Here is a 22,537-nt window from a genome sequence, read left to right as displayed (position 1 = left end):
AAATCCTTGTACAGATTTAATTTCCAGGTTCACCCAATGAGGGCTAAAAGATATATCCCAATCCTTTAACCAACATATCAAATATCAGATATTAACTGCCCAATAATAAAATCTAAAATTAGGCAATGCCAGTCCACCTTCCTTCCTTGCCTTCTGTAAATATTTTTTTACCTAATCTAAGATTTTTATTATGCCATATATATGAGGAAATTTTTGAATCAACATTAGCAAAAAAAGATTTCGGAATAAAAATTGGTACTGCTTGAAATATGTATAAAAACTTGGGTAAAATAACCATCTTAATAGCATTAATCCGACCTATCAGAGATAAAGATACTGGTGACCATTTAGTAAACAAACATTTAATCTGACCGATTAGGGGTAAAAAATTAACCTTAAGTAAGTCCTTATAGTTTTGTGTGATTTTAATCCATAAGTAAATAAAAGAGTAATTAACTAATTTAAAAGGTAAATTTCCATAAATTGGGACCTGTCTATTTAAAGGAAACAATTCACTCTTATTAAGATTTAATTTATACCCGGAAAAATCACTAAATTGAGCCAACAATGATATAACTGCAGGAATGGATTTCTCAGGATCAGAAATAAATAATAATAAATCATCTGCATATAATGATAGCTTATGTATATCCGTCCCACGATTAATGCCAAAAATGTTCTGTGATTCTCTGATGGTAATTGCCAAGGGTTCTAAAGCAATATCAAATAATAATCGACTGAGAGGACAGCCTTGTCTAGTACCCCAAAATAAACGAAAAAAGGGAGATCTTTGATTGTTAGTAAGCACCGAGGTTACTGGAGTATGATATATCAGTTTAATCCAGGAAATAAATGTCTGTTCCTTCATAAATTCAATAAAATCCGGATCTTGTAGTAAAGTAGAATCAAATCGCCATTGTCTAGCACTAGAAGCTGTATCCGTAAATTTAATAGGAAGTTTTAATGGAGCATGGTCAGAGATGGCTATAATATCATAATTACAACCAATTACCGATGGAATAAAACAAGAGTCAATAAAAAAAAAATCAATTCTCGAGTAGGAATGATAAACATGTGAGAAAAATGAAAACTCTTTGTCCTTAGAATGCCGAAATCTCCAAATATCAAAAATTCCATTATCAGTCAAAAAAGTGTTAATATAAGTGGCCGACTTATTAGGTAAAGTCTAAGTAGATATAGATTTGTCCAACAAAGGATTTAAACAACAATTAAAGTCACCACCCATTATTAACTTATATTCATTTAGATTAGGTAGAGAAGTAAATAAGGACTTAAAAAAATTGGGATAATCCACATTTGGAGCACAAACATTAACCATAGCAACCTTTTTGTTAAAAAGTAAGCCCGTAATTAACAAAAATCTACCATTCGGATCCGAAAAGATATCGTGCTGGACAAATGCAATAGAGGAGTCAATAAAAATTAAAACTCCCTTTACATTAGCATTTGAATTCGAATGGTACTGTTGACCCCGCCAAAACCTAAAAAAGTGATAAATATCCTCTTTCCTCACATGAGTTTCTTGTACAAAAATAATATGTGCATTAAGTCTTTAGAATACTTTGAAAATCTTTTTCCATTTAATCGAATGGTTTAAACCATTAGTATTCCAAGAGACAAAATTAATGGTCTGAGCCATATTTTTGAAATCAACCCTTTGGTATATAAAGGGTTAACCAAATTATGAACTCATGCACCCGGAAGAGGAACAAAAATAAGAGGTGGACCTGGAAGTGACGACATCGCGGACATTTTAGTAGTTTAAAATCAGCCCAAATGAAGAAACAAAAAAAAACTAATGTAAAGAACATAAGATTTAGAAAAACACCCCCCACCCCCTACCAAGAGGAGAAAAGATCTCCCCAGCCAGGAAAAGGCTGGGAAAAAGGAGAGATGAAACTAAATCTACCCCCGTATCAGCAGAAAGCAACTCCGTATATAAAGGTTAAAAAAAGATCCACCCAAACTCTAAAGAAATAATAATCACTATACTAAAACCAAACTTCTTAATATAATTGGTAGTAAAAAAACCAAGAAGAATATAATCACTAGTAACTTATAAATCAGATTAAAACCCAAACAAACCAAAAAAAAATTTTAAACTGTGATAAGAAATGCATTATAGGAAGAAGATGAAAGAAAAAAAATGGCGAAATAAAAAAAAGGCCAAAAATATTTTAGAGAAGAAACCACCATCTTAGTAAAAAAAATTCACCTTCGAAGGATTAATAAAAATGATCAAAGCTAAAGTACAGTGATTGAAGTAAGTAAAATAAAAAGATTAGTACATCAAAAAAAACTTTAACTAGAGTATAAAATATAGAGTAAACCTACACCAACAGCCAGAAACAAAATCTGGTTTTGGAAACAAAAAACCATCTTGCAACGATCAAAATCACTCATTTACTAGAGATGAGAATCCATAGCAGTAGGGAAGTTCTCATTCAAAAAGCTTCTCGCTTCAGATGTAGGAAAGAAAACACGCTGAGATGCATTGGGAGGCAATATTCTGAGCTTCGCAGGGTATAAGAGCGCCGGTTTTATATTTTTCTCATAACATTCGGACATCAGAGGTTTAAAAAGAAGCCTTGCCTTCATTACTTCTGGACTAAAATCTTTCACTAATCGAAAATTGAATTCTTGAAATTTGACCATCCCTACACGCCGAGCCACACGAATAAGTTGCTCTTTAACATGCACATAATGAAATCGGACAATTACATCCGGTGGTTTAGCTGAAGCACTTGGTGATCGACGCATAATTCTGTGAGCACAATCAAGTAACAGAGGACTGTCCGGGAATACAGAAGTGAACGCATCCTTTAAAAGTTGAGCAAAGTACTTTGAGGGGTCCCCTTGTTCAATACCTTCCGGGAGGCCAAGTATGCGTAAGTCCTGTCTTCTGGACCGATTCTCGAAATCGACACTCTTGGCTTTAAGTATTTCCACCTGTTTCATCGTCGAAAGTAATTTCTGCTCCAGTTTTTCAATTATCAAGTCTAGCTTCCGAGCGTCCTCTTGCAAAGTTGCGATTAGAACTTGCTGCTGGTTAACTACTGAATCCGTCTTATCCATATAATCTTGAAAAGCCTTTATATCTTGTTTGAAAATTTGTCGATGTTCTTCAAATTTTTCATTTAAAACCTCCAATAACATTTCATAAGTCAATTCAGTGCGTTTAGGATCGGTCTTTTTCTTCTTCCCATTCCCATTAGGATCTTTCCCAGATTCTCAACCTTTAGATCTTTAGATCGACCTTTTGATGTAGGTAAAAGTAAGTTAAATAAGAGTGATCGTAGGTTCAAAAAAGTAAAGGTTATGGAGCGAATCTGAAACAATGCTCACTCATGAGCGTCTCCTGCTGACCTCGCTTCTCAACTTTCTACCCAACTCCCTATATTCTCTCTTGAACATCTCCTCCCTTTTCCAACAGCCTTTGCTGTTGGTACCATTGTGTGCCACAACTTCCGGCTGTTCACCCTCACCCATTAGAATGCTATGGACTTGATCCTTGACCCTGGCACCTGTGAGGCAACACCTACGTGTCTCTTTCACATCCACAGAATCTGCTGTGAGCTTCTCTAATTATGGAACCCCCTATCACTACTGCACTCCTCTTCTCCCCACACTGAGCCACTGAGACAGACCTAGTGCCAGAGATCAGGTTGCTGCAGCTTCCTCTAGTAAGTCATTCCCCCCCCCCACTTCCCCCATTTCTACCCCAACAGTATGCAAAGCAATATTCTTATTATTGAGGGGAACAGTCACAGGGGTAGTCTACATTGGCTGCCAATTCCCTTTCCCTATCCTCACCGTCACCCAGATACCTGCCTCTAGTGACTTAGGGGTGACTACTTTCCTGTAGCTCCTATCTATCACATCCTCATTTTCCCGTATGAGTTCATCTGGCCGCAGCTCCTGATCCTTAATGTAGTGCAAATGTAGTTATCAGGGAGCCTGGAGGTCTCCCAAAGTTCCCACATCTCACACAAGGAACTTAACACTAATTCTGGACCCACTCTCAGCAGGAAATGTACTGACAGGTGAAAAATAATTACTGGAAACCTACATGGGACCTCCAGTTGTGCTTGCCCTAACCTGTTCTTGCCTTAAGACTATTGAGCCTCTTGTTACTAATTCTCCCAACCTTAATCAGAATGGGGCTGCACACTGTGCTTCCATTAGGAATTGATAGTAATAAAGATCACTGATCATGCATGTTTTCCCTGGTGTTTGATGTGATATTTATCACTGTTTTGTTAGAATTGCAACTATTTTACCTCTCTGTCAATGACTGCCAGTGGTGTAGTGGCATCTGCATCTGACTTCGAGGCAAGTGGTCCCAGGTTCGAATCCGGCCGGCTACTTGTACGCCTTCTGTCCGTGCTGGGTTGAGCGTCGAGCGAGCAACTCAGTCTCGTTTAAAAAAAACAGGCAAAAATGCTAAAGAAATGGCAAAGTTGCCGCCACAAAGTGTGAAGAGGAACTGGAGAGATTTTTGTATTTTGTTTAATGCCATGTGTTTTTTTAAAAAAAGACACAGGATGACAATGAGCTGGCTGCTGAAGAGGAGGTCCCAATTGTTGACGCGCAAGCAGATGAAGGAGATGCCGATGCTACAGATGCTAAAAGGCGTGAAAAACAGGAAGAAGAGGTATAACATGCATTTCAAAGACTTTTTCAGAATCAGGTTTAATATCACTGGCTCGCATCATGAAATTTGTTGTTTTGTGGCAGCAGTACATTGCAAGACATAATAATAGAAAAGATAAGATATAATAAGGAATTTATATTAAATAAGTGGTTCAAAAAGTGAGCAAAAAAATAGTGAAGTAGCATACATGAGATCATTGCCCATTCAGGCACCTGACGGTGGAGGGGAAGAAACTGTTCCTAAAACACTGAGCATGGGTCTTCAGGGTCCTGTAACTGCTCCTCAATGGTACCATGAGGAGAGGGCATGTCATGGGTGACGTGGGTCCATAATGATGGATGCTGCCTTTTTAAGGCATTGGCTTTTGAAGATGTTCTCGATGCTGCAGGGGCTGGTGCCTGTGATGGAGTACACTGAGTTTGCAACTTTCTGCAAACTGTCTTCATCAAGCTGATGTCCTTGGCAACAGACAAGGTTTATTCACTGAAAGAGACACTCAGTTCCTAGGGATGTTTCTAATTATAGCCATTCAATGTAAAATGCTCTAAGAGTTGTAAGATCAAGGTCTATTTTTTTTTTGCTTCATTATTTGAGATATTGTAAATTTAGTCAGTAAAAAAGGGAACCATATGTAAAGTTTAGGAAGCTGAAATCTAACAAGCTGTTGAGAAATTTGAGGGAAGCTGGAAGGAACTTAATGAGAAGGGCTATGAAGAGTAGGATTAAGAAAAATCTCAAAACATTTTATAAATATATTAAAAACACAAGGGTAGCAAGGGAAAGGGTACTGGACCGCCCACTAAGGAGATAATATACGCCTGGAGCCAGAGGAAGTCGGTAGGTGAGGTACAAAGTAAGTACTTTGCATTGATATTTACCAATTAGAAAAACCTGGATGATGAGATTTGGGAGCGGTGTGTTGATATCTTTGGACGTTAATATTAAGGAAGTGGTTCTAGGTCTCTTGAAGATTATCCAGATGGATAAATCCCCAGGGCCTGATGGGATCTATCCTAGGTTACTGAAGGAGGCAAGGCAGGAGATTACTGCTGTCTTGGCCAAGTTCTTCGTATCCTTCTTAAGAAGCTCCCGGTAAAATGGACGATAGCCAAAGTTGTTGCTTTGGTTTAGAAAGGCAGGTGGGTTAATCCAGCATAGGTTGGTGAGTATTATATTTATGGTTTGGAAATTAATGGAAGAGATTTTTATGAGGATGGATGAGAGGCGTTGATCATGTGGATAGTCAGAGGCTTTTTCCCAGGGATGAAATGGCTATCACGAGAGGGCGCAGTTTTAAGGTGTTTGGACGTAGGTACAGAGGAGATGTCAGGGGTAAGTTTTTTACGCAGAGTGATAAGTGTGTGGAATGGGCTGCCGGCGACGGTGGTGGAGGCGGATACGACAGGGTCTTTTAAGAGACTTCTGGACAGGTACGTGGAGCTTAGAAAAGTAGAGGGCTATGGGTAATTTCTGAAGTAAGTACAACGTTCGGCACAGCACTGTGGGCTGAAGGGCCCGTATTGTGCTGTAAGTTTTCCATGTTTTTGAGTTTTATGGAAGAGTTTATTTGCAATCTGAAAAAATCTGAACTTATTGGTGAATGTTATTAGATGGTTTTGTACAGAGAAGGTCTTGTCACATGAAGTTGAGATAACTGATGATTCATAAGACTAGCACAGTGGATGATGTCTGTGTATTTGACAGAATCTGTCATGGTAGGCTGACGGAGAAGTTTAGGCTGCATGGTTTCCAAAGTGACTGGGTAGGCTGAATTCAGGTCATAGGTGACAGAAGATAGTGGTGGAGGGATGTTACTCTCACTGAAGGTCTGTGACATAGGGATCAAAGCAGGGACCATGTAGGTGGTAAATGGTAGAATCCTCAGGGGCATTGACCAACGGGGTGAACTGGGGTGAAAGTTCATAGTTTGCTGGAAGTGGCAACTTAAGTCAATAGGATAGTAAAGAAAGCATACGGCATACTTGCCTCCATTGTTTGGGGTATTGAGAATAAAACTAGAAAACCAAGGTACAGCTGTATAAAATGTCATTAGGTCACATTTGGAGTACTGTGTGCAATTTCAATCATCATATTGCAGAAAGAGTTTGGGAGCTTTGGCAAGTGTGCAGAAGAGGTTCATTGAGTTAGTGCCTGGATTGGAGAGCATGGGCTATAAGGAGAAGTTGGACAAACTTGGGTTTCTCTGGAGCTTTAGATGTTGAAGGGCAAACTAATAGAAATATAGTGAATTCCTGTTTATTGAGACACATCAGGACCAGAACATTTTGGCCCAATTAAGCAGCTGCCCCAATTAGTTGAAGCTTCATGGAAGCTTTTCGTTTTCATTAGTTGTTTTTTCATTCGGCTGTTTCTGGCATCTCCAAGCCTGAGTACTTGAAACCACAGTGAGCAAAACAGTTCTGAATTGTCTTACTGCTTATTTGTCACCAACGATCAGTGACAGAGATCACTGCTTTTTGAACAGAAACGCATGCAACTAAGGCTATTTAAAAACTGGTTGTTGTAAGCATGATGTGGTGTCTAATGGCCACACAACTGATGCTGATTGGAAACTTTGTCAACAGTCTCCTGTTCCAATCAAGCGGCATAGTGCTCCAAATAAACAATGCTACTTTTTCGGTCAGTTTTTGTTCTTTAAGAGTCGTCCCAAATGAGCAGCAGTCACTTTAATCGGTGGCCCAATTAACCGGAATCCATTGAGTATAAAATATGGTAGGTGCCTGGACCTTCCAGTGAAAATGGTGGAAACAGATACAATAGCAGTGTTTAAGAAGCATTTATACAGACACGTAACTAAGCAGGGAATGAAGGAATACAGACGTTGTGCAGGCAAATGAAATTAGTTTATATTGTCATCAGAGAGGACATGGTTGGTCCAAAGGCCTGTTCCTGCATTGTACAGTGTATTTATCTGTATTTTTGAGATACGGCACAGTAACAGACCCTTCTAGGCCCACAAGCTCATGACACCCAGTTACATCCAGTGACTAATTAACCTACTAACCCAGACGTTTTTGGAACGTGGGAGGAAACCAGAGCACCCAGAACATATAAATTCCTTGCAGACAGCGGAGGAATTGAATCTGGGCTGCTGGTGCTGAAATAGCGTTATGTTAATTCTAAGTCCTTTTTGCAATTTGATGGAGTGTAGCTTAGCAAATGCTGACCTCGGTAAGTGCGGTACTGGTGGTAACATATGGCCTGAATCCGCTGTAGGCCGGGGGTAAGACAATGAAATCAACGACTGGAGTGTGGTCCTGAGGACTTCAGTGCCCACAGGTCACATCGGTGAAGAGCATCCTCAATATTCCACCTTAGCAAGAAATGAGGTATTGTAGCGGTGTGCTACAAGCAGCGCTAAAATTACGACACGGAGTCGGTAACTGCAGTCGAAGGAAAAACTTTATTCGAAAACTTCAGCCTCACTTTTAAGCCTCTGTCAACCGGCCCCCCATGGCGAAGAGGCTCCAAAGCTCTGTGCTCGCAAACCCCCGTAGGCTATCTAATTGTGAGTCGGTTCGCATACGCTAGGAAATGAGCCGCCACATAACCCCCCCCCAGAACCGGCGATACACCCCCCAATGTCCACAGCCTGGGCCAGAACCTGCTTGGGAGGTCGGCCTCTGCGCCGAGGCGCCGGAAACTCGGCCGGTTGCGCCAGGTCCACATGGGCCGGCTTGAGGCGGTCCACCGTGAAAATCTCCTCCTTCCCCCCAACGTCCAGCACGAACGTGGACCCGTTGTTCCGGAGCACCGTAAACGGCCCCTCGTATGGCCGCTGCAGCGGCGGCCGATGCCCGCCCCTTCGTACAAACACAAACTTACAGTTCCGTAGGTCTTTGGGTACGCAGGTCGGGTGCCGCCCATGCTGTGAAGTGGGTATGGGGGCCAGGTTACCGAGCTTCTTGCGAAGTCTGCCCAGGACTGCTGCGGGAGCTTCCTCTTGCCCCCTTGGGGCTGGTAGGAACTCCCCGGGGACGGCCAGGGGCGCGCCGTATACCAACTCGGCCGACGAGGCGTGCAGGTCGTCCTTGGGCGCTGTGCGAATGCCGAGTAGGACCCAGGGAAGCTCGTCCGCCCAGTTGGCTCCTCGCAGGCGGGCCATGAGGGCCGACTTCAGGTGACGGTGGAAACGCTCCACTAGCCCGTTCGACTATGGGTGGTAGGCAGTGGTGTGGTGCAGCTGAGTCCCCAAAAGGCTGGCCATAGCTGACCACAGGCTGGAGGTGAACTGGGCGCCTCTGTCGGAGGTAATGTGGGCTGGTACACCAAAGCGGGATATCCAGGTGGCGAGCAGGGCTCGGGCGCAAGATTCGGAGGTGGTGTCGGTGAGCGGGACCGCCTCTGGCCATCTTGTGAACCGGTCCACGATAGTCAGGAGGTAACGCGCTCCGCGCGACACTGGCAGGGGGCCCACGATATCCACATGAATGTGGTCGAAACGCCGGTGGGCGGGATGGAACTGCTGCGGTGGGGCTTTGGTGTGCCGCTGCACCTTGGCCGTCTGGCAGTGCATGCACGTTCTGGCCCATTCACTGACCTGTTTGCGGAGTCCGTGCCAAACGAACCTGCTGGAAACCATCCGGACAGTTGTCCGGATGGAGGGATGCGCCAAGTTATGAATGGAGTCGAAAACACGTCGCCGCCAGGCTGCGGGGACGACCGGACGGGGCCGGTCGGTGGCGACGTCACAGAGTAGGGTCCTCTCACCTGGGCCCACGGGGAAGTCCTGGAGCTGCAAACCAGAGACTGCAGTCCTGTAACTCGGAATCTCCTCATCTACCTGCTGTGCCTCTGCCAGTGCCTCAAAGTCTACCCCTTGGGAAAGGGCATGAACGGTAGGGCGAGAGAGCGCATCCGCCACGACATTGTCCTTACCCGAGACGTGCCGGACATCCGTCGTGTATTCAGAGATGTAGAACAGGTGGCGTTGCTGGCGGGATGACCAGGGGTCGGATGCTTTCGTAAACGCAAAGGTAAGCGGTTTGTGGTCCGTGAACGCGGTGAAGGGCCGGCCTTCTAGGAAGTACCTGAAATGCCGGATTGCCAGGTAGAGCGCCAACAGTTCCCGGTCGAAAGCACTGTACTTGAGCTCGGGTGGCCGCAGGTGTTTGCTGAAAAACGCCAGGGGTTGCCAGCGACCTGCGATGAGTTGCTCCAGCACCCCACCGACTGCCGTGTTTGATGCGTCCACTGTGAGGGCGGTAGGGGTGTCCATTCTGCCAAGCTTCCTTCGTTTGAACGAAAGCGGCGGCGGACTCCTCGTCCCAGGTAATGTTCTTGCTCGGACCCGACATCAGGGCGAACAGGGGGCGCATGATCCGGGCAGCTGAAGGGAGGAAGCGGCGGTAGAAATTGACCATACCTACGAATTCCTGAAGGCCTTTGATCGTGGTGGGTCGGGGGAAGTGGCGGACCGCATCTACCTTAGCGGGCAGAGGGGTTGCCCCGTCTTTAGTAATCCTGTGGCCCAGGAAGTCAATGGTATCAAGTCCGAACTGGCATTTGGCAGGGTTGATTGTAAGACCGTACTCACTCAGTCGGGCGCAGAGTTGACGGAGGTGGGACAGATGCTCCTGACGACTGCCGCTGGCTATGAGGATGTCATCCAAATAGATGAACGCGAAGTCCAGGTCCCGTCCCACCGCGTCCATTAACCGCTGGAACGTCTGTGCGGCATTCTTCAGGCCAAACGGCATGCGGAGGAACTCGAAGAGGCCAAACGGGGTGATGAGAGCCGTTTTGGGGACGTCGTCAGGATGCATCGGGATTTGATGGTACCCTCGGACAAGGTCGACCTTGGAGAAGATCCGGGCGCCGTGCAGGTTTGCCGCAAAGTCCTGAATGTGCGGCACAGGGTAGCGGTCCGGTGTGGTAGCCTCGTTCAGCCTGCGGTAGTCGCCGCACGGTCTCCAGCCCCCCGTCGCTTTGGGCACCATGTGCAGGGGGGAAGCCCAGGGGCTGTCGGACCGCCGGATGATCCCCAATTCCTCCATTCTCTGGAACTCCTCCTTCGCCAGTCGGAGCTTGTCCGGGGGAAGCCGCCGAGCACAGGCATGGAGGGGTGGTCCCTGTGTCGGGATGTGGTGCTGTACGCCGTGCCTGGGCATGGCTGCTGTGAACTGCGGTGCCAGAACCGATGGGAACTCCGCCAGGACCCTGGTGAAGTCGTTGTCGGACAGCGTGATGGAGCCGAGGTGAGGGGCTGGCAACTGGGCCGCGCCCAGGGAGAATGTCTGAAAGGTCTCGGCGTGTACCAGTCTCTTCCTGGGCAGGTCAACCAGCAGGCTGTGAGCTCGCAAAAAATCCGCACCCAGAAGCGGTTGGGCTACGGCGGCCAGTGTGAAGTCCCACGTGAACTGGCTGGGGCCGAATTGTAGCTGCACCTGACGGGTGCCATAGGTCCTTACTGTGCTGCCGTTCACGGCCCTCAGGGGGGGACCCGGTGCCCTGCTGCGGGTGTCGTAACCCGTCGGAGGTAAAACGCTGACCTCAGCCCCAGTATCGACCAAAAAGCGGCGTCCCGACCTGCTATCCCACACATACAGGAGGCTATCCCGATGGCCAGCCGCCGTAGCCATCAGCGGCGGCTGGCCCTGGCGTTTCCCGGGAACTTGCAGGGCGGGCGGCAACGGCGGGCTTCTGCGCCCCACCGCTGGTGGTAGAAGCACCAGTGGTCATTGGGCCGGGGGTTAGTGGGCTCTGCGGCCGGGCCTGGACTGGTTTGCTGCCGGGAGCGTGGCTGGGAGATCTGTGCGATGGACGCCCCGCTCACCTTTTTGGCGTTCCACAGCAAGTCCGCCCGGGCTGCCACCTTCCGGGGGTCACTGAAATCCGCGTCGGACAGCAGCAGGCGTATGTCCTCGGGCAGCTGCTCCAGGAATGCCTGCTCAAACATGAGGCCTGTGTGTCCCTCGGCCAGAGACAACATCTCATTCATTAAAGCCGATGGAGGTCTGTCTCCCAAGCCATCCAGGTGCAGTAAACGGGCAGCCCGCTCGCGCCGTGAGAGTCCGAAAGTCCTGAGGAGCAGGGCTTTGAATTCCGTGTACTTGCCGTCTGCCGGGGGCGACTGTACGAACTCCGCGACCTGGGCAGCTGTGTCCTGGTCGAGGGAGCCCACCACGTAGTAGTAGCGGGTGTCTTCTGAGGTGATCCGGCGAACGTGGAATTGGGCTTCGGCTTGCTGGAACCATAGGTCCGGGCGCTGTGTCCAGAAACCTGGCAGTTTCAACGAAACCGCATGAACAGAGGCGGCGTCGGTCATTTCTGGTCCAAAAATCGTTTGGACCGTCGGGGTCACCAATTGTAGCGGTGTGCTACAAGCAGCGCTAAAATTACGACACGGAGTCGGTAACTGCAGTCGAAGGAAAAACTTTATTCGAAAACTTCAGCCTCACTTTTAAGCCTCTGTCAACCGGCCCCCCATGGCGAAGAGGCTCCAAAGCTCTGTGCTCGCAAACCCCCGTAGGCTATCTAATTGTGAGTCGGTTCGCATACGCTAGGAAATGAGCCGCCACAGTATTGGTTAGGATGCGTACATCTGTTGAATTGATGTGGTGGGCAAAAGGTCCTGTTTCCTGTGTTGTGCGCCTGACTCCAAATAAAAATGTGCATCACATTCATACCTTGTACTCTGCTTGGCTCTTGATTAATCTTGGTAAGTGTTGGGATGTATTTCAGTTCATTTTTGGGGAGTTTATTTGTTGCAGCACTTAAAGTAAGTAAATGATTGCTGGGTTTATTCTTATTTGAGGTTTTGTAATTACATAATTTCTCAATGTCCAAAGATTCTTGAATCACAATATATATTATCATCTTTAGTGGAGTTGTTTGAATATTTCTTGTAAGGCCCCAATCTACTAGTGGTGGGGATTGGGTTGAATGTTCTCTTTGATATTCAGTATGAGCAGTGGAAAGGACAAAAGTTCACAAGTTCATCTCCACTTTACTTCGTATAATGCTGGAGTGAGGGGTAGATCTCAAGTCAGAGCAGAGGTGGGTGACTATTTATTTAGGTATTTATTGAGATACAACGTGGAATATGCACTTCTGCCCCTTGGAGCTGTGCCCCCAAGCAATCCTCCGTTGTAATCTTAGCCTACAATGCCAAATTAACCTAACAACTGGTACGTCTTTGCACGGTGGGAGGAAACCAGAGCATCCGGAGGAAACCCACGCAGTCATGGGGAAAACGTACAAACTTGTTACAGGCAGTGGTGGGAATTGAACCCAGGTCGCCTGTACTGCAAAGCGTTGTACTAACCACTATGCTACTGTGCCGCCCCGTTATTCGTGAATTGCACCTTTTTGAGCATACCGCAGAATGCATTTGCCTCTGACCTATGGGGGGGGGGGGGGGAGGTGAGCTTATAACATAATTATTTTACTCATCTTTTAGGTGGATTATGATAGTGAGGGAGAGGAGGCCAGAGACGATGCAGAAGAACTAGAGGAGAAGGAAGAAGAAGTCCTCTCAAAAGACGACCAACAGGAACTTACCAACCAAGACTCTTCTGAATATTCTGATTTTACGAAGAATAGTAGAAGGGAGACCACAGTGGACATGGGCGATGCAAGAGTAAATGCGGTGTTAAATTTACATCCTGCTATTGAAGGTTATAAATATGATGCAAATGACAGTCTGTGGTGTGAGGTAAGACAAGAATAATGTTACATGAAACTGTTTGTTAAAACCACTGAGGTTTATTTTTGTTTTGCTGAACTGAGTTGCTCTAAAGATCCACTATTCTGAAAGTTCATCGTCAGTCAGTGTAGCATGTCTACAGGAGGCTGGAGAGGTTTACTGAGGTCTGCCAGGTAATTCACCAATGACAGCAAAATATTGTTCTACTTGCCTCATTAAAGTCATCAGCAGTTACAGCATTTTATGTGAAGGGCAGCTCTACTCAGAATTTGTGGATCAATTAATTTTCAATTATTTTTCCTTATTGATGCGATCTTTCAATGTCTCTCAGCAAATCAGAGAACTGCTAATCTCAGATGCTCCTTTATAAATTCCAAGTGTTCCTCAATGGCTGTTTAACAAGTCAGAATGAAGGCAAGCCAATTCCACGTGGACTTGAAGACCTGAATTATAGGAAAAGTTTGAATAGGTTATGGTTTTATTCCCTGGAGCGTGGGAGAAAGAAGGGAGGTTTTATAGAGGTATATATGGGTATCAGTAGGATAAACATGGGCAGGCTTTTTTCAGAGTCCTCAAGGTACATTTATTATCGAAGTACATATGCAATATACAACTCTGAGATTCATCTTCTCTGGATAGCCACAAAATAAAGAAAACCATGGAAGCTGTACAAAGAAAAACATCAAACACACCCCCCCCACGCCCAAAAAATATTGTGAACATGGCAACAAGAACATAAACCTCTCCCCCACGTGCAAAAATAAATTGTGCAACTGGCAACAAGAAAGATTGGGTGAAACACACAACATAAAAACATAAAACTGTAAGAGTCCAATTGAACTACATTCCAATCCATAAATCACAGACCCAGAACTTCGGTACCATCCTCCGACAGCATCAACAGAGAGAGAGAGAGAGAGACAGGGAGACCACTCAAAAGCAGTGACCCTTCCTCAGGAGCAGTCAGCAAGAGACTGTCACCCCTTCCGGCAGTGGCGAGCGAGAGATTGGAAGCTTCTAGGCCTTGAGACCATTCACCTCCTAAAATCTTGGAGACAACAAAAGTGTCAGATCACTCAGTTTATCTTCAAACTATAGATAACAGGCTGTAACAGTACCATAAACACATTTAAAACAAAGAAGATGTAAAAAAAAGTGGAAGAAACAGTTTTGTGGATTATCTGAAAGATGTTGCTTGAGGTTGTGTTGTTCTCTGGCGCCATTTGGGTGAGACTACAACAAGAGATCATAGGTTAAGGGTGAAAGGTAAAATATTTAAGGGAAACATGAAGGGGAACATCATTCAGTGGGTGGTACGAGTGTGGATCAGGCTGCCAGCAGAAATGATGGATGCAGCTTTGATTTTAACATTTTAAGAGAAATTTTGGGAGTACATGGTTGGGAGGGGTATGGAGAGCTAGGAACCAGGTGCAGATTGATGGGAATAGGCAGAACAACAGTTTGTCATGAACTACATAGGTCGAAGGATAGGTTTCTGTGCTGCAGTGTTCTATGTCTCTTTGACTCAACACAGCAAGCATTCCAGCAGAATCATCCGTTTAGAATACTTGTCCCATCTGGAATTGATTATTGATCACCTGGTATGGAATCATACCTATTAGGATTTAAGTCTTAAAATTTGCTTGAGGACATATAGGCCAATGGGAGTTCGGGGAGCTGGGTTAAGCACAATAGGCAGCGATTTAAACAGAGAGAGGAGAAATGGGCTAAAAATTCTATATCTGAATGCATGGTGTCAGAAATAAGGCGGATGAGTTTGAAGCTCAGGTGCGAATGGGTAACTATGATGTTGTTGGGATAACGGAGACATGGCTGCAGGGAGATCAGACCTGGGAAATGAATGTACAAGGGTATACGTGCTATCGTACGGACAGAAATTTGGGCAGAAGGGGTGGGGTGGCCCTGTTGGTGAGGAATGAGATTCAGTCCTTTGCAAGGGGGGACATAGGATCAGGAGAAGTAGAGTCTGTGTGGATAGAACTGAGGAACAGTAAGGGCAAAAAGACCCTAATGGGTGTTGTCTACAGGCCACCAAACAGTAGCATGGATATTGGGTGCAAGTTGAATAGGGAGTTAACATTGGCATGTGGCAAAGGTAATGTCGCAGTAGTTATGGGGGATTTCAACATGCAGGTGAACTGGGAGAATCAGGTTGGTGCTGGACCCCAGGACAGAGAGTTTGTAGAGTGCCTACAGGATGCATTCGTGTAACAGCTTGTACGAGAGCCGACCAGGGACAAGGCTATTCTGGATTTAGTCTTGTGTAATTAACAGGATTTGAAGCGATCTTGAAGTAAAGGAGCCATTAAGAGGTAGTGACCATAATATAATAAGTTTTTATCTGCAATTTGAGAAGGATAAGGGCAGATTGGAGGTGTCATTGTTGCAGTTGAACAAAGGAGACTATGGAGCCATGAGGGAGGAGCTGGCCAAAGTTAAATGGACGGATATCCTAGCAGAAAAGACAGTGGAACTGCAATGACAGGTATTCTTGGGAATAATGCACAAGGAGCAAAATCAGTTCATCCCCCGGAGAAGGAGAAGGAAGGATTCAAAGGGGGGAAAGGGGCCACAGTGGTTGACAAAGGAAGTCAGAGATTGCATAGCATTTAAAAAAAAAAGGAAATATGACAGAGCTAAGGTGAGTGGGAGGACAGATGATTGGGAAATTTTTAAGGAACAACAGAACTTAACTAAAAAGGCAATACAGGGAGAAAGAAAATGAGGTATGGACGCAAGCTAGCCAGGAATATAAAGGAGGATAGCAAAAGCTTTTTTAGGTATGTGAAGAGAAAGAAGATAGTTAAGAACAATGTTGGGCCCTTGAAGAATGAATTGGGTGAAATTGTTATGGGAAACAGAGAAATGGCAGAAGAATTTACTAAGTACTTTAGATCTGTCTTCACCAGGGAAGACACAAGCAATCTCCCAGATGTATGGATGGGCCAAGGACATTGGGTAACAGAGGAATTGAAACAGATTGACATTAGGAAGGAAACGGTGATGAGTAGACCAATGGGACTGAAGGCTGACAAATCCCCAGGTCCAGATGGTCTGCATCCTAGAGTACTAAAGGAGGTGGCCCCAGAAATTGCGGATGCATTGGTAATCATTTTCCAATGTTCCTTAGATTCAGGATCAGTTCCTGAGGATTGGAGAATGGCTAATGTTATCCCACTTTTTAAGAAAGGAGGGGAGGGAGAAAACAGAGAACTATCAGCCTGTCAGCCTAATATCAGTAGTGGGGAAGATGCTAGAGTCCATTATTAAAGATGGAATAGTGGCATATCTAGCTAGCAGTGATAGGATTGGGCTGAGCCAGCATGGATTTACCAAGGGCAAATCATGCTTGACTAATCTATTGGAGTTTTTTGAGGATGTAACCAGGAAGTTAGACAAGGGAGATCCAGTGGATGTAGTGTACCTCGATTTTCAGAAGGCATTTGATAAGGTCCCACGTAGGAGATTGGTGGGTAAAATCAGAGCTCATGGCATTGGGGGGAAGATATTGACATGGATAGAAAACTGGTTGGCAGATAGAAAGCAAAGGGTAGCGGTGAATGTGTGTTTCTTGGAATGGCAGGTGGTGACTAGTGGGGTGCCACAGGGCTCGGTATTGGGACCACAGCTGTTTACCATTTACATCAACGATTTAGATGAAGGCATTGAGAATAACATCGGCAAGTTTGCTGATGATACTAAGCTGGGTGGCAGTGTGACATGTGATGAGGATGTTAGGAGAATTCAGGGTGACTTGGATAGACTGGGTGCGTGGGCAGATACTTGGCAGATGATGTTTAATGTGAATAAGTGTGAGGTTATCCACTTTGGGAGTAAGAACAGGAAGGCAGATTATTATCTGAATGGGGTAGAGTTAGGTAAGGGAGAAATACAAAGAGATCTAGGAGTCTTTGTTCATCAGTCACTGAAGGTGAATGAGCAAGTGCAGCAGCCAGTAAAGAAGGCTAATGGAATGTTGGCTTTTATTACAAAGGGAATTGAGTACAAGAGCAAGGAAATCCTTTTGCATTTGTACAGGGCCCTGGTGAGACCACACCTGGAGTACTGTGTACAGTTTTGGTCTCCAGGGTTAAGGAAGGACATCCTGGCTGTAGAGGAAGTGCAGCATAGATTCATGAGGTTAATTCCTGGGATGTCTGGACTGTCTTCCGCAGAGAGATTAGAGAGACTGGGCTTGTACACACTGGAATTAAGGAGATTGAGAGGGGATCTGATTGCAACATATGATTATTAAGGGATTGGACAAGATAGAGGCAGGAAATATGTTCCAGATGCTGGGAGAGTCCAGTAATCAGAGGGCATGGTTGAAGAATAAGGGGTAGGTCATTTGGGACAGAGTTAAGGAAAAACTTCTTCTCCCATAGAGTTGTGGGGGTGTGGATTGCACTGCCTCAGAAGGCAGTGGAGGCCAATTCTCTGGATGCTTTCAAGAAGGAGCTGGATAGATATCTTATGGATAGGGCAGGGGTCAGCAACCTTTACCACTGAAAGAGCCACTTGGACCCGTTTCCCACAGAAAAGAAAACACTGGGAGCCGCAAAACCCGTTTGACATTTAAAATGAAATAACACTGCATACAACGTTTTTTTTGCCTTTATGCTATGTATAAACAAACTATAATGTGTTGCATTTATGAAATTGATGAACTCCTGCAGAGAGAACGAAATTACATTTCTGCATGCAACAAAAACATTTTGAACTCCGAAAAAAAGACGTTGGGTTGAAAGTTACTTTTAAGTAAAATATTCAATGTCTATTTGAGTCCTTCTTGTATTTATGAAAAACGCCAAACTTAAATTTTCCGCCAGCAGCAAACCAAAAATAACGTCAGCCAGCTGTCATCCTGAAAAATGAAAGGACTATTTCACTGAACAATGAAAAAATATGAATATGAGTAAAATAATAGGCAATTAAAATATTTATCATACTTGGTTAATGGGATTTCTGCTCCTGGACCTCAGCGCACAGCGTCTGCACATCAGGGCTGTATGATGTCACCTTCATCTTTACACAGGATCGCAAGCTGTCATCTGTGAGGTTTTCAATATCACTCCATTTGTGTTTCTGAGCAAGAACGGCCTTCTGACGGGCAACATCTTCAAGGTCTGCTGTCAAGCGTCTAAACTTGGACACCCATATGTCTTTGTCGGCTATGTCGGCCAGTTCCATCTCAAGATCAGGTTGACTCACACCTGCCAATGCAGTCGTATTCAGTAGGGAAGGATCGATGCTTAAGGGAGTGACCGGGAAGGATAATGTGTTTTTTTCCTCTCTGAACTCACAGAAGCGTTTCCCAAACGATGTTTGCATTGCGATGATTGCAGAATGTAAATACTCCGAAATTATCATGTCGTGACCTTGTTTGAACTCTCTCAAATTGGGGAAGTGAGACAAAGTGCCTTTCTGTAAATCTCTGGCAAGCACTGTCAACTTGCGCTCGAATGCCAAAACATCCTCCAACATGTGCAGGGCTGTACGTCCTTTCCCCTGAAGAGCTGTGTTCAGCGTGTTCAGGTGCGCTGTCATGTCTACCATGAAGTGTAGCTTTTCCAGCCACTCTGGCTGTTCCAGCTCAGGAAAGGTGAGCCCTTTGCTGCCCAGGAAAGTTTTCACTTCTTCCAGACACGCGACAAAGCGTTTCAGCACCTTCCGTCTGGACAGCCAGCGATAAAAACACGTTGTAGCGGTGTCAGTAAACTGCAGTCAAAGATAGCTTTATTCGAACTAAACAGCCTTGCTTTTCAGCTTCCCTCAACCCAGCCCCCATGGACGCAGATGCTGCAAAAGACGCGTACTCACAAACCCCCGTAGGCTATCTCCCTTAGCCGGAATGCTGGCTAATTGTGAGCCGTTTTATGATGTGGCAGGAAATGTGTCGCTACACTTAGGTTGTACAAGATCACCATAATTACATTTCAAAAGCTAACAAACTAACATAAAATACATTTTAATTAAATACTGACCAATTATTTCCCAAAGCCACAGGGAGCCACAGCACAGAGGTGAAAGAGCCACAAATGGCTCGGGAGCCGCAGGTTGCCGACCCCCGGGATAGGGGAATCAAGGGATATGGGGACAAGGCAGGAACCGGGTATTGATAGTAGATGATCAGCTGTGATCTCAGAATAGCGGTGCAGGCTCGAATGGTCTACTTCTGCACCTATTGTCTATTGACATATTTTCTCCTTGTCAGTAAAATAGATTTTATATCTTTTGGTGTTGGTCTTGAGAGTCCTAGAAGTTCAATGTAAAGTGCATAAATGAAATATTGCAAGGTACAGGATGCGTTAACCAGTGACATTTCGAATGCGATGAGGCAAAGTGTTCAGAAGCCTAATGTCTTGAGGGGAGAAACTTTTTCTCATCCTGCCAGTTCTTGTTTTTATGCATTGGAGTCTCCTGTATTTAAAGAATGCAAATTATGTGGGAGAACCCCCGAACAATTGGGCATTTGTAATGCTTCTGGGCTCTTTTTCAATTCCGATGTTTGCCAAGAGGCTACATTCCAGTGATTTGAGTATTCATTCTGCAGGTTAAACTAAAGCTGCCGATTATGAAGGTGCACTTTGACTTCTCCTCATTGATCATGTCTGTGGCACAAAAGGCAGTTGTTTACGAGACCAGAGGGATCACTCGTTGCCTTTTGAATGAAACGACCAACAGGACAGGAGAGAAGGAGACAGTTTTGAACACGGAGGGAATAAACCTTACCGAGATGTTCAAGTATGACAATGTGAGTAAAATGTTGTGACAACTATTGCTGCCTGGAAATTTGGAAAGGGAACAGATGATGGCTGTTCTGTTCTGCATCAGACAAGGGGCAATTCTTCTCTTGAGTCTAGTTTACCATTCGATAAGATAATGGTTGTGCTATGATTGAACAGTACTGCTTACCTTTTCTAATAGCCCATAATATATTTAATTAAGAAATATCTATTAACCTCAGATTTAAAATAAATAAGAAAGTAAAGCATCAATTGCCATCTTTGTGAAGAAAGACATGTCCTGCAGCCCCTTCAATATTTCCCATTTTGTTCCTGCATTTTTCTCAATTTTATGTGGAGAAAGTTTCTCTTTGTCTTCTATTGCCTTCAAACAGATTAACCCTTAGCCTTCTACCAACGCTGAAGGGCCTGTTTCTGTCCTGTACTTTTCTATGACTCTATGATCTAATAAAGTGGCTACGGAGTGTATGTTTGTGGACGTCTGCAGCTGCAGCCCATCCACTTCAAGGTTTGATGTGTTGTGCATTCAGAGATGCTCTTCTGCCCACTACTGTTGTAACATCTGGTTATTTGAGTTACTGTCACCTTCCTGTCTGCTTGAACCAGTCTGGCCATTCTTCTCTGATCTCTCTCATTAACAAGGCATTATTGACCACAGAACTGCCGCTCTCTGGGTGCCTTTTGTTTCTCGCACCATTTTCTATGAGCTCCAAAGACTGTTGTGCGTGAAAATTTCAGATCAGCCATTTCTGAGATACTCAAACTACCCTATCTGGCACCAACAATCATTCCATAGTCAACGTCACTTAGATGACATTTCTTCCCCATTCTGATGCTTGGTCTGAACAACAACTTAATCTCTTAACCATGTCTGCATGCTTTTATGCATTGAATTGCCGCTACACGATTGGCTGCCCAGATATTTGCATTAACGAGCAGGTGTACCTAATAAAGTGGCTACCATGTGTATAGAGACTGGTGTGTGTGTGTGTGTGTGTGTCTTCCGTCGGTTGTGGTCAACCATGGGTACTGCACCTCTGGTAGTCACTGGTTTGTCAAGCAGTGTCGGCTGTGGCTGTTGAGGTCAATCCTGGAATGGCATGCTCTGCCACAGTTGCTGCATGTGTAAGGCGTCTCATCATAACTCAACATTTTAACATTTGCAGCCTTTTCTATGCAGCAGTTCATAGCGACTGCAGTATTTTATGTGAGATCTACGTTGCACTTCCTCAACATCCTCTTCAGAACTGAATCCTGTGATTCAGCTACTGCTCAGAAAGTAGTGGTTAACACAGAATACGTACAGAACGCTGGAAGAACTCAGCAGGTCAGGCAGCATCCATGAGCAAAGAGTAGCCAACGTTTCGGGCTGAGACCCTTCATCAGGACTGAGGGGGAAGAGAGGGCAGAGAGGGCTGATGTACACCTGATGTAATTCTAAGCTACTTTCCCAGATAGCCCCAGCGTTCAAGAGATACCCGTTTCCTCACTGGTAGTGTTATTTCTCAACTTCACTGTCGTCTGGCTATGGCGAGGATCATATTACATCCATATTCAAAACTGTACTTCATCTCCCGCCACCAACCCCAGAGAGGGCGAAGTAACTTCATTCTACCCTTTTTCCATTCAAAATTAGAAATGGGTAGCTTGCTCAATAAACACATTACTTGGTTAAAAATTGGACAGAGCAAAACTCCTAATGTCAGTTCCAGTCATCTTGCTGCATTGGGAACTATGAACATGTGTTTGCACTATTTTTCCACACCACTCTTGCATTTACGTCTCCAGCTCATGATGTCTGTAGCCTACTCATTTCTTGCCTTGGTTAAACTCACGGTTAAACACAGGGAAGATGTGCAGATAATTGCCCAGTCCATCACAGGCAAACCCCTCCCTACCATTGAATGCATCTGTAAGGAATGCTATCACAAGCGAACAGCATCTATCAAACACTCGCACCATCCAGGCCAGTGCCACACTACCAAGTTCAGGAATAGTTATCCATCAGGCTCCTGAACCAACGTGGATAACTTCACTCACATCAACTCTGAACTGATTCCACAATGTAAGGACTCACTTTCAAGGACTCTACAACCCATGTTCTCTGTATTATTTACTTACATAGTAATTTTTATGATTATTTCTATTTGTAGAGTTTGTCTTTTATACATTCAGTCTTTGTAGTTTTTAATAGATTCTATTGTACTTGTTCGTTCTACTATGAAAGTCTGGAAGAAAATGAATCTCAGGATAGTATATGGTGACGTATATGTATTTTGATAATAAATTTACTTGAAATTTTGAATTAAAGATTTAATGTATACTATGCGATGAAGGGGTTCAGATAGCTGCTTCAAAATGTTACCACAGTTGTGATGGGTTGAATTTCCACCTGTTCTGTGTGATTCAATGATTCTGAATCTTTGT

At 44.8% G+C, this 22,537-nt stretch overlaps 1 protein-coding gene across 1 annotated transcript in view; it reads left to right on the top strand.

Annotated features, from left to right (window-relative positions):
- Window positions 1–22,537, top strand: part of polr1a (RNA polymerase I subunit A) — a 231,470-nt gene that overhangs the window by 176,563 nt on the left and 32,370 nt on the right. The window contains exons 30-32 of the mRNA XM_059965629.1: window positions 4,565–4,675; window positions 13,098–13,352; window positions 19,918–20,118. Coding sequence (XP_059821612.1) covers window positions 4,565–4,675; window positions 13,098–13,352; window positions 19,918–20,118 — 567 coding nt within the window. The remainder of the gene's footprint in view (window positions 1–4,564; window positions 4,676–13,097; window positions 13,353–19,917; window positions 20,119–22,537) is intronic.

Source organism: Hypanus sabinus, chromosome 3, assembly GCF_030144855.1.
Source record: "Hypanus sabinus isolate sHypSab1 chromosome 3, sHypSab1.hap1, whole genome shotgun sequence".
Lineage (NCBI taxonomy): Eukaryota > Metazoa > Chordata > Chondrichthyes > Myliobatiformes > Dasyatidae > Hypanus > Hypanus sabinus.
The sequence above is the reverse complement of the archived record's forward strand: the minus strand, read 5'-3'. Positions and strand labels throughout refer to the sequence as shown.